General features: G+C 42.9%; 2 protein-coding genes across 2 annotated transcripts; both read right to left on the bottom strand.

Annotated features, from left to right (window-relative positions):
• Positions 1–6,880: 6,880 nt before the first annotated feature.
• Positions 6,881–10,580, bottom strand: LOC108083762 (SPRY domain-containing SOCS box protein 3). Its single transcript, XM_017179685.3, has 3 exons — positions 10,440–10,580; positions 7,782–8,190; positions 6,881–7,711 (listed from the first exon to the last, which is right to left on the bottom strand). Exons 2-3 carry the CDS (start codon positions 8,079–8,081, stop codon positions 7,226–7,228), a joined length of 786 nt encoding a protein of 261 aa, XP_017035174.1. The 5' UTR covers positions 8,082–8,190; positions 10,440–10,580; the 3' UTR covers positions 6,881–7,225.
• Positions 10,402–12,123, bottom strand: LOC108083761 (SPRY domain-containing SOCS box protein 3-like). The gene is made up of 3 exons (XM_017179684.3): positions 11,587–12,123; positions 10,677–11,238; positions 10,402–10,614 (listed from the first exon to the last, which is right to left on the bottom strand). The coding sequence occupies exons 1-3, from the start codon at positions 11,908–11,910 to the stop codon at positions 10,472–10,474; spliced, it is 1,029 nt and encodes a 342-aa protein (XP_017035173.1). The 5' UTR covers positions 11,911–12,123; the 3' UTR covers positions 10,402–10,471.
• Positions 12,124–12,397: the final 274 nt, after the last annotated feature.

Raw genomic sequence — 12,397 nt, forward strand, 5'->3', positions numbered from 1 at the left:
AGGTGATTTTCCTCCCTTGGCTTCATTTTCTATTCTATTTTTTCCATGCGATGTTTCGCTACCTAATCCTAATTACTTAAAATCCTATGATACAGTTGTTGTCACTTGTTCCCTACGTCCGATATTATATTCCCTCCAACCTATTTGTTGTGTTGATCATCTGTTATGATGTATGTGTATTCCTACTTAAACTTAAATAACCTATTTTTGTATCAACCATGCTACTTACTACCGGGACTCGAACCCGGACCGGCGGCGCATGGGGTTCAACAAACACCGTTAGGGTGTCGTCTCTACCCATTGGGCTACCCCGGCGGCAATGTGAGAGCTTTCAGAGATCTACTTGAACCTCACCTCCCAGCATTAAATAAATAATTTAAATAAAAACTTCCCGAGACATTTTGAAATACCGGGTTTCGAACCCGGAGCGGCGGCGCATGGGGTTCCCAGACCCGTTTGGCTGTCATCTCTACCCACTAGGCTACCCCCGGCAGCAAGGTGACAGCTTTCGAAAACCTACTTGAATCTCACCTACTAGGATTTCCGGTTTCCTGTGTTCTCGAAAAAACTCAGTTAGCGTTGGGGCAGAGTTCAAAAAGTGATTTCAAGGGCGTTTTTTTTTAAAGTTTGAATAAAAAGGTCAGGAAACAAGTTGAAATGCAAATATTTAGTTAAAGTCTGTCTCGGCCAGTGGCCCCGCCACGCCCACGCAGTCCTCGTCGTCGAACGTGGCGTCTAGAAGCAGACGCGACGCAAGCGGTCGCAGAAGAAGTACACCATCTCGGATGACGACGATGACGATATGGACTAGCTACCGCTGGGCGTCAAGCGCGTCGTCTCCTCGGATAACGATGGCGGCCTGGGCAATTGATTTTTAGTTTAATTTCAACCATTACTCTCGGGGAAGATGCTTACCGAAATGCTAATTGTATAAGCATTTTACTAAACACCTTCCACCCCTCTATCCAGCTATTGCTATCCATCAATCTGTCCTAGTAATAGGTCTTAGGTTTCCCTTTTTCAATGATTTAAAAACACAAACATGTTTTCACCCATTTACTCTATTAATTGTATTTAAAATTAAATGCTTTTAAAAATAAATAAATATACTAAACATACAAATGACGCTTTTAAATCCAGGTTAACGAACAACTAAATTGGTATTTATCGGTCCAGACAAGGATTCATGATGATGAAGGGTATTATGAATTTTGTTTTCCCATTATTTACTTTATTAACTTATGTACTATATGTATTTAAAAGGGTTTTTTGAGATATTCAAGCTGATATTGAGCTGATATGGATTTGCAGAGAGTTTAAAACTATACCAAATATCTTAATTATATTTTCATGATGACTGGCATACTTATTTTTTAGAAGCATTTTTTCCTAACTATTTACCCCTTTTAGGGCTTTGCGTTAGCTGTCAAAGGCATCGGGCGTGTTTTCGGCTGTTAAAAAAGAAAAGGGAATATTAAAAAAATAAATAAATTTCTCATGTTTTCGTGAAGTGAAAACGCATTTGTGCTTCGCTGCGAACTTCATTGTGAAGACTCTATGGACAAGTCCACCTCTGTGGCAAAAGCTATTGCTTTTCCAAATCCGACCTCTAAGGTCGTGGTGTCAGTGCCCTTACTTTCCGTTGTTTGTTCCAATCGCGAAAACCAAGTGAAACCAAAAGACAGTCGCATTTGTTCTGGGTGCCGCCCGACTGCGGGGCTTGCGTCTTATCCACTTGGCTACGCTCTTCTTTTTGGAGGTCGGATAAAGGACCTATTTATCCAACAAGTCAGTAAAGCAGTGCATAATGTCTAATCTTTCGGACACTGAAGAAGATCTAAACATCAGCGAGATCGTGGCTCGGCAGCAACGACAAATGAGTGAGGCACTTAATTGCTCATTAGCCGAATTCAGCCGGCGATTTGCCGCCTCCACCTCCGTCAACACCGCACCAATATCAAACATTGATGTAGAACCAGAGCTAGCAGTCATAAATGGCGACGATGAAGACTGGTGGACCCCTAGATCGGCGAATAACAAACGCCGTCTCGTCTCCGGATCACCGAGCTCTGCCACCAAAATTCGGAGAAATTCCAATAGCCCAAAAACTAATATTTCTACCAACCAATTTGATGAACTGTCAGACATGGACACAGACATCGAAAGTCCTCAAGCAGTCAGCCCCGAAGACCCAGCAATAGCTAGTACTTCAACCGGCTTAAGGCAGGTTAACACCAACAGTAGCAATACTATTTACAACGGCAGTAGTCCTACCAACAGCTCTTCCAACAATGCCGGAAGCAACAACAACAATGTCAGCCGGCCTGGGAGTCAGGAACATTTATCCACTCACAAACCTCCTCCGATTGTGGTTGATAACTGTGAGAATCTGAACGGGCTTATCAGATCCACAGACAAAATCGTTGACCCGACCAAATACTCCCTAAAATGTCATTCCAACAACTCTGTTTCCATCTTAGCTGCTGATTCTGATACATACAGAGCTATAACAAAATCCCTGACTCTTAAAAAAGTGCCTTTCCATTCTTGGCAGTTGAAAGAAGAAAGGTCTTATCGAGTTGTCATCTGTGGTGTCCATCATTCTGTCCCGGATGAAAACATAAAGGAAAGCCTTACATCGGCTGGTCACACGGTTCGATTTGTTAACAGGCCCAGAAGCCGCTTCGACAAAACCAAGTTCGTTAACTTAGTTTTTGTTGAACTGGAACCAGCGACAAATAACAAAGAAATCCATGATATTAAAACGCTTTGTCGGCAACGGGTTCATGTTGAACTCCCCTACAAAAAGAATGATGTTGTTCAATGCCACCGGTGTCAAGCTTTTGGACACACAAAAAATCATTGCCACACGAAAGAATTTCGGTCCTTGTCGCCCAGTTTGACAAATTATTCCAAATGATGGTGTCGATGATGGGTCTTGTCTCTAGACTCCTACCACAAACTTCTCCAGGAACTGCACAAGCAGTTGCTCTCGATCATATTACAAACTACACGGATATGACGTTCACCTATCTAACCATCCCGCCGATCGCCACCGTGGAGGCTCTGCAGTCATCATAAAGTCCTGTCTCAAACACTACCAATTTTTAACAATGGAACATCAAAGTGCTCAATGTGTCGCAGTCAAAGTCAATACGGATCAAGGTGAAATTGCTATTGCCTCTATTTATTGTCCTCCAAACTTCCAGCGCACCTATGAGGACTTTATAACACTGTTTGAGGAACTAGGACCCAAATTTCTAATTGCCGGTGATTGGAATGCACACCATCGACTTTGGGGTTGTCGAAATTCCTCTGTCAGTGGAAGAGTATTAGCAAACTATATCCTCAGCTCTCACATTCAAGTCCTTGCAACCGGAGGTCCTACCCACTACCCGTACAGCCAGCGTACGCCTACTGCAATTGATTTTGCCATATATGGGGGGATTCGCTCTGAGCTCCTATCCATCTCAGGGAGCTTGGAACTTTGTTCTGACATCCCCTTGTTAATTGAGCTAAGAAGTGCTGCTCTCTAGGTCTCCCAAAACGCGAACTCTCCCTCGAAACGCGAACATTCCACGGTTTCAGGCAGCAATTAACCAGCTAGTAAACCTCAACATGGTCCAGAGCTCCCCTGAAGACATTGATGATGCCACTGAGATCTTTGTGCGAAACATTCACATTGCTACCGAATCTTCAACCTGTGGACAAGGTTCAATAAACCTATCAGATCCACCTCATGGTCTTTTAAAACCTGAGGTCCTGGATTTGGTGAGGTCGAAAAGAGCCTTGCGTCGCAGATTCATGCGGTCGCAAAATCCGGCCGACAATCGTCGCGCTGAGAACGATCTAAAGAAGTTGCTGCATAAGACGAAAAATGATTACTTCTCAGATCTACTACGCAATGCAGACCCCACAAAACCGTATGGATTTAACCTCTGGAAAGCAGCAAAGTCAGTTAAACGGCAGCCCCCACGCAGAATCCCTATAAAGCGTGCTGACAACACTTGGTGCAGATCGGATGCAGATATTTCTCTGGCTTTTGCTGACGAACTAGAAGGTCGATTTCAGCCGTTTGATCTTGCTAGGAGTGAGGACGTGGAAGCAACACTGGCATTTCTTAATACTTCCTGCCCAGATGTAGAGCCCATTCGTCATGTAAGTCCGGAAGAAGTTTGTCTCCAAATTAAAAAACTGCACGTTAATAAAGCACCAGGATTTGACGGAATCGATAATAGAGTTGCCAAAGCTCTACCCAAAAAGGGCATATTATTCCTTGTGCTCCTGTTCAACTCCATGTTACGTATTTACCACTTCCCCACACAATGGAAGTGCGCAGTATATCGATGTTACCTAAGCCAGGCAAACCAGAGAACCTTGTTACGTCTTACCGGCCAATAAGCTTGCTGCCAACATTCTTTAAAATATTCGAGAGAATATTTCTTAGCAGAATGATGGCAGTAAGAAGTGTTCAGGATGCCATTCCAGATCACCAGTTTGGCTTCCGGAATCACCATGGAACGCCAGAACAGGGTCATCGAGTAACGCAGCATATCTTAGATGCTTTTGAAAACGGTCAGTACAGCTCTGCTATCTTCCTTGACGTAAAGGAAGCCTTCGATAGAGTGAGGCACAATGGATTGCTTTTTAAGCTAAAAACACTCCTACCAGCTGCTCAATATCTCCTGAAATCGTACCTGCTAGAGCGAAAATTTATGGTTGATGTGAGAGGTGAAAGATCATCCATTAGAAGCAGTCGAGCTGGAGTACCGCAAGGGAGTGTTTTGGGTCCTGTGTTATATACCCTTTACACCTCTGACTTGCCCAATCCCAGAGAACCGGGGATACTTCTTGCAACGTATGCTGATGACACAGCCTTTATCGCAAACTCAGCGTGTCGAATCGAGGCTTCTAGAAAAACGCAAAGCTTTTTGGATACATATAGCGAGTGGACGAAGAGGTGGAACATATCCATAAATGGAAATAAATCGCAACACTGCAATTTTTCCCTGAGACACAAAATCCTCCCTAGGGTCAAATTTCAGGACACGCTAATTCCTCAATCTCCTCAGGCCCAATACCTGGGATTGATCTTGGATAAGCGGCTCACGTGGAGGCAACACACCACCAAAATAGCAGCAGCATGCCGTGGAAAACTCAGAAAGCTAAACTGGATGCTAAAGTCCACCAGCAAGCTGAGCCTCAGCAACAAAGTGCTGCTATACAAAGCAATAGTTGTTCCTGCTATGACCTATTGCATCCAGATATGGGGTACTGCGTCCGACTCTAACGTAATGAAAGTGCAAAGGATCCAAAACCGGTCGCTGCGCACAATCACAAATGCACCCTGGTTTGCTAGAAATGCAGACATCGCTAACGACCTCTAACGCTCTTTTGCAAATACCAAAATAAAGCCCTTTCTTACTCAGTATCCCGGTGGTTGCCACTCTGCCTCTCAAGTCAGCCCACCGCTCGTCGAAGACCCTTGTCACAGATCTTTATGAATTTTCTGTAAAGAGATCCTGGCCTGACTGAGCTTCACCCCAGCCTTCGAAGTACCTTACAACTCCCATCCCCCGTTTTCCATTTTTCAGTTCCCAGTTCAGTCAATGTTGGGACTTGATCTATGCGAGGGCGTCTGTCTTTATCCCCAATGCGATCCAATTCAACTTTACATAAACAATTGCTTAACCAAACACCCTCTTATTCGGCCTGGACAGACAGACGCCACACACCGCATTTATTTTTCATGCATTTAATCCTAATTATTTACAACTTCAAAAAAAATAATTATAAAAGAATTAATTTTTTTTTGTAAAAGGTGATTTTCCCTTGGCTTCATTTCTATTCTATTTTTTCCATGCGATGTTTCGCTACCTAATCCTAATTACTTAAAATCCTATGATACAGTTGTTGTCACTTGTTCCCTACGTCCGATATTATATTCCCTCAACCTATTTGTTGTGTTGATCATCTGTTATTATTTATATGTATGTCCCCTACCTAACTTAAATATCCTATTTTTTTATCAACCATGCTACTTACTACCGGGACTCGAACCCGGACCGGCGGCGCATGGGGTTCAACAAACACCGTTAGGGTGTCGTCTCTACCCATTGGGCTACCCCGGCGGCAATGTGAGAGCTTTCAGAGATCTACTTGAACCTCACCTCCCAGCATTAAGTAAATAATTTAAATAAAAACTTCCCGAGACATTTTGAAATACCGGGTTTCGAACCCGGAGCGGCGGCGCATGGGGTTCCCAGACCCGTTTGGCTGTCATCTCTACCCACTAGGCTACCCCCGGCAGCAAGGTGACAGCTTTCGAAAACCTACTTGAATCTCACCTACTAGGATTTCCGGTTTCCTGTGTTCTCGAAAAAACTCAGTTAGCGTTGGGGCAGAGTTCAAAAAGTGATTTCAAGGGCGTTTTTTTTTAAAGTTTGAATAAAAAGGTCAGGAAACAAGTTGAAATGCAAATATTTAGTTAAAGTCTGTCTCGGCCAGTGGCCCCGCCACGCCCACGCAGTCCTCGTCGTCGAACGTGGCGTCTAGAAGCAGACGCGACGCAAGCGGTCGCAGAAGAAGTACACCATCTCGGATGACGACGATGACGATATGGACTACCTACCGCTGGGCGTCAAGCGCGCCGTCTCCTCGGATAACGATGGCGGCCTGGGCAATTGATTTTTAGTTTAAGTTCAACCATTACTCTCGGGGAAGATGCTTACCGAAATGCTAATTGTATAAGCATTTCACTAAACACCTTCCACCCCTCTATCCAGATATCGCTATCCATCAATCTGTCCTAGTAATAGGTTCCTCTTAGGTTTCCATTTTTGAATGATTTAGAAACACAAACACGTTTTCACCCATTTACTCTATTAATTGTATTTAAAATTAAATGCTTTTAAAAATAAATGCATATACTAAACCTACAAATGACACACCTAAATCCAGGTTAACGAACAACTAAATGAATAAACCCGAATCTGGGTTTAGAAGATGAAGATGAAGGCTATGACGGCTTAAAAAAATCGAAACATTTTATGTACTATATGTATGTATGTAAAAGAATTTTTTGAGAAGAGATGCTCATCAGAGCAGCACACTCTTGGAGCTGTAATGTAGCAGAATATAGGAAGGTTCAAGATTCCTGGGATTCCTCAACGAGGCACCTACAACTGAAATCAGGAGGGTTTGGTCTTCCACCCTACCTAACATACTAAGCATAAGCGTACGTAGAGTCCTGAAACATGGTCGCTAACCAAGTGGATCGTAAGATTCCCATTAATCCTGGTACTTTCCGGAGTTCAGCTCGGACTTCCGGCTGCTTGGCAGCTACTTGAAAGGATCTTAGTAGCAGCGTATCGTCCAGGGACATGCTATTGACTAGTCGTATTCCCGTCCTAAAAGCCGTAGAACTAACCATGGGATATATGTTAACATCTGCATTCGTAGGCACATTCGTGTAGGCCACCCCTAACGACCTTCTGTTCAGGTAGAACTCCAGGTGGCCACGAGCCCGATCCAAGTAAACACCAATTAGGCAGCCCTGTCCAAACTTCCGACCATAGGTTGACATTTTCCCGCCGTGCTGAATTTTCCCGGAGTAGGAGTAACCCCAAGAGTCGCTGTTGCCGCCCAGAGCGGAGGTAAATTTTGAGATGAATTCCCCCAGATTGACCTTATCCGTTCCGATGCCAACCATCTGGAGATAGGGAAATATAAATCAGAGTTCTTATCTATTGAATTGTGTCGTGTGCGATCCGCTAACTCACCACGTCTGTGCCGACTAGTGGCGTCATAACGAGCGTCTCCCAACAATGGACCATTCCGGCTTTCAGTGGCCGCGATCCTCTTGCAATAGCTGTGCCATTGCTGCGCCGCGGATGGAAGATAATGTCCCTTTCATCGATCACTATGACATTTGTATTATCTTCGACGCACCACTCCCATGGATTTACACTGCCTGCGGCATCCTCCCCACAGCGACAGCTTACCAAATCGGGGATGCGTCCCCTGTAATGGGCAACCTCGATGGAGCTGGGAAAGCGACAGTTGCAAAGTCGGGAATTCATTATGAATCAGATTATTTGAAAATTTCGCTGCTCTTATAAACTGCCAATCGCGACGATCTTTTGATGACTGACTCTCAGTAGCGTAGCATCGACATGCTTATCGCAGGCTCTAATTATGGGAAAGATCAGCAAACAAATACAAATGGAATTATAGATAAAGCCACTTTCTTTCCCTTTTCAAAAAATATATGGGTAATTCTCTAGGAAGAACAACCGCGACCAAAAATATACAAGTTTTCAAAAATGTTTTGTATCAACATTGTTACATTAAGAAATGTTCTAATTGATTAAATTCAAAGAAATTTTGCATATTCTAAATGCGATTTTGTGTTATTTTGATAGAAAACAACATAAACAAGAGGGGAAGGAAAAAAACGAAGTAATATTAAGTTTTATTACATTTAACTATACTTATTTTATTTAACGTTCTGACAGTTACTGTTTTACATATTCTCTACATGCACCGATCGTTTCTATGGCAGCTATATGATATAGTTATCCGATTTTCATAAAATTAAAAACCAAAATTCTGAAATAATAATAAAAGCTCATATCTCAGAGTAGATGAAAATACGTAGAAAAACAACGAAGTTATAATGTTTTTTCTATTAATTTCCGGATATGGCAGCTATAAGATATAGTTCTCCGATTTTCATAAAATGAAAACCAAAATTCTATATTTCATAAATTATGACAATATGTTAAAAAACAACTAAGTTATAATTTTTATACCCTTGCAGGGTATTATAATTTCAGTCAGAAGTTTGCAACGCAGTGAAGAAGACGTTTCCGACCCTATAAAGTATATATATTCTTGATCAGCATCAACAGCCGAGTCGATCTAGCCATGTCCGTCTGTCCGTCTGTCCGTCCGTCTGTCCGTCTGTCCGTCCGTCCGTCTGTCCGTTTCTACGCAAACTAGTCCCTCAGTTTTAAAGCTATCTGAATGAAACTTTGCATATAGTCTTCTATATACTCTCACTGCTATATATGTCGGAACGGGTCGGATCGGACGACTATATCATATAGCTCCCATACAAATGTTCGATAAATTTTTAGAAAAAAAATTATAACTTTGCTGTTTTTCAATATTTCATTGCTGTTTTTCAATCATTTTTGAGATATAGCCATTTTATATTATTTCAGAATTTTGGTAAAAATTTTATGAAAATCGGACGACTATATCTTATAGCTGCCATAGGAACGATCGGCAAATGAATAGGAAAAAAATTATAACTTCGTTGTTTTTCAACATATTCTTATCTACTTTTAGATATAAGCTTTTTTTATTATTTCAGAATTTTGGTAACAATTTTATGAAAATGGGACAACTATGTATATCGTATAGCTGCCATATAAACGATCGGTAAATGTAGAGAAAATGTAAAGCTGGGAATGTAAAACTCTAACTGTCAAACTGTAAACATAATAAGTATAGGTAAAATGTAATGAAACTCTGTTTTGTGTGTGTTTCAGCATTTAAATCTATAATATAAACATCAAAACCAATCTGCAAGGGTATACAAACTTCGGCGTGCCGAAGTTAGCTTCCTTTCTTGTTTATATAAAAATTTGTCGAGCATTTCTATGAGAGCTATATGATATAGTCGTTCGATCCGGCCCGTTCCGACGTGTATAGCAGTGAGAGTATTCAAAAGACTTTATACAAAGTTTCATTAAGATAGCTTCAAAACTGAGGGATTAGTTTGAAGAAACCGGCAGATGGCTAGATCGACTCGGCTATTGATGCTGATCAAGAATAAATATATATTAAAGAGTCGGAAATGTCTGCAAACTTCTGACTGCAAAGGTATAAAAAGGGCATGTTTGATTCAATAATAACTTATAAAACTGAGGCATTGCGCTTTGAATTTTTCTTTCCAGAATGGCTCGAAGATTGTAAGAGTCAAAAGAAAATAATTTACTTTAAAAGTTTAAAAAACATTAAAAAAAAAAAACAAATTCACGTGTGATAGGGATTAAAATTCAATTGAAAAAAAAACCTTTTTATTTTTAAGTCAACCCAAATACATTATTAAGATCAATCTATGCACAATACATTGCAATTGATTGCACTAAATTCTTTCATTACGTATAGTACTTCAACTTCTGGTCGCTCGCGTTCGAATGCATTACATTGTGCTAGTTATCTAGAAAACGAACAACGAATAAAATCGATCTTAGCACCAAGTTTAGTGCTAAACAAAAGCTTAAGGTTTCAAATTTTATAAAATTCAATTATAGCCTTGGCACATATTCTTTTCAGTTTGAATACCTACAAATACCGCATCGACATCAGAGAATTGCCCATATACATATGTACATATGTTAATAATGACTCTTTAATTAAATGCATACCTAACATGTTTTAAAATATTTAGTTCTACATTCTAAAGAAGGTAGTGAAAGTACTCGTCGCACATCTCATGGAGGGAAGAGGCGTGTTCCTCGTCGCCACTGTCGCTGCGCCGCAACGCGATCTTGTGGGCATTGGCGTACAAGTCTTCCTCGTCTAAGCTTGCCTCGTCGGTTTCTACGAAAGGAAATCGCAGAGTTTGTAACAGATGGAAGGAGATTATGCTCCACTGAACTCACCGCGGTACTTCTGCTTGCGGCCCAGCCTTAACTTGGAGCTGGACAGGACAGCCTCGTCACCCAAGTCCAAATCGGTTTCCTGCGATCTCCGGGAGTAGCGCACGGGCGGGGCTAAGAACCAGTAGGATTGCAGAATGCTCTTGAGTCCCGGCATCTGCTGTAGTTCAGCGAGCTTGTGCGGCTGCTTGGACAGGGCTTGGAAGGAGCGGAGCTGAAGAGTCACCGGCTGGGACGTACAGTTAATCAGTCTTATCACAGACTTGGCCGCCGTGGAGCAGACCATGGGATATATGTTGACATCTGGATCCGTGGGCACATTCGTGTAGGCCACACCTAACGCCCTCCGGTTTAGGTAGAACTCCAGGTGGCCACGTGACCGGTCCAAGGACACACCAATCAGGCAGCCCTGGGAGAACTTCTGGCCGTAGGGCAGCTGCTCCCCGCAGTGCTGGACCTTGCCCGAGTACGAGAAGCCCCAGGATTGGGCATTCGTGCCAAGGGCCGAGACGAAGTGAAACTTGAACTGCCCTAGATTAACGCTCTCAGTGCCGATGCCGAACATCTAGAAGAGGAAAAACAGGGAAGCAGATTGTTAAGAGCACACATTGTTTGCATTGAACTTTTGCAGGCTTATCAGCTAGCTAGTTGGGCTGTCTGGGAAGATTCCTCCCCCTCCTTCGGCAGCGTCGCTTATCTTATCGCCGCATTGTAATCTGTAATCCCCACAATGAAGCGTACAATTAAATCGTTTCCAATGGAATCGAGCACACCAGATGCCCCACAGCAGTGTTGTTCCACTTTCAGGTGCGACTTTGCCTGACATTCATCTCGTCGATCAGCCATCCATGCATCCCAACTAGTTGCCAGGCCGCTGCCTCTCCCGGGTTGATAACCCGACCCACGCACTCACCACATCTGTGCCGGCTAGAGCCGTGATGACGCGCATTTCCCAGAAGTGCACCATGCCCGGCTTCAGTGCGCGTTCCCCCCTCACAATCGCCGTTCCCTGACTGTAGGTGGGATGGAAAATAATGTCCCTATCCGTCACTATGGCATCCGAGTCCTCTGCCGCCTGCCACTTCCAGGGATTAACGTTACCCGGCACATCCTCGCCGCAGCGACACCTGACCAGGTCGGGAATGTGGCCCTTGTGGCTAGTGACCTCGATGGAGTTGGGAAAGGGGCAGTCGCAGAAGCCGGGATTGCAGGCGTCCTGATGCGGGGGCGGTAGCATGTCGATGCTGTTTGTTTGTTGTTCTCCTGTTCCGGCGAGGTGGATCGCTTTTGACGGGAGCGTGCAATGATCTGGAACGTCGACGGTCGGCGAATGCGTCCAGTTAAACCAGATCCACCATATACATATAAGCTTCAGAGCGATCTGAACCGAACAAAAAACAAAAAAACAAAACGATGCGCTGTAAACAGACGCCGGCGTCGCTGCCGGCGTCGAAACCTGCAGCATGCGCCTAGAAAATACCAAAAAAATAGTTTCGGTATTTTTGTATAAGAACCGGTAATATATTTAATTGATTAATTTTAATTCTTTTTTAAACCTTTTAAATAATTAATACAGAACGAGAGGCAAAATCTCGAGAACAACTGTTTCATTAAATTTTGTAACCGCTCTGGAAATACTAAATGCAATTTTCTAGTATTTCGATTTCATCCTTTTAAAACGCCGCTCACGAACAGCCGTTCGAAACTATTTGCATCTCTCTTTC

This window comes from Drosophila kikkawai, chromosome 3L (genome assembly GCF_030179895.1).
Source record: "Drosophila kikkawai strain 14028-0561.14 chromosome 3L, DkikHiC1v2, whole genome shotgun sequence".
NCBI lineage: Eukaryota > Metazoa > Arthropoda > Insecta > Diptera > Drosophilidae > Drosophila > Drosophila kikkawai.

Bases quoted from the DNA above. Each gene is read 5' to 3' on its own strand.
- LOC108083761 (XM_017179684.3), bottom strand. From the start codon at position 11,910: ATGCTACCGCCCCCGCATCAGGACGCCTGCAATCCCGGCTTCTGCGAC. The intron at 11,239-11,586 runs GTGAGTGCGTGG...TTCCTCTTCTAG, and splicing joins CTCTAGCCGGCACAGATGTG to ATGTTCGGCATCGGCACTGA. The intron at 10,615-10,676 runs GTGAGTTCAGTG...TTCCTTTCGTAG, and splicing joins CCGCAAGCAGAAGTACCGCG to AAACCGACGAGGCAAGCTTA.
- LOC108083762 (XM_017179685.3), bottom strand. From the start codon at position 8,081: ATGAATTCCCGACTTTGCAACTGTCGCTTTCCCAGCTCCATCGAGGTT. The intron at 7,712-7,781 runs GTGAGTTAGCGG...CCCTATCTCCAG, and splicing joins CACTAGTCGGCACAGACGTG to ATGGTTGGCATCGGAACGGA.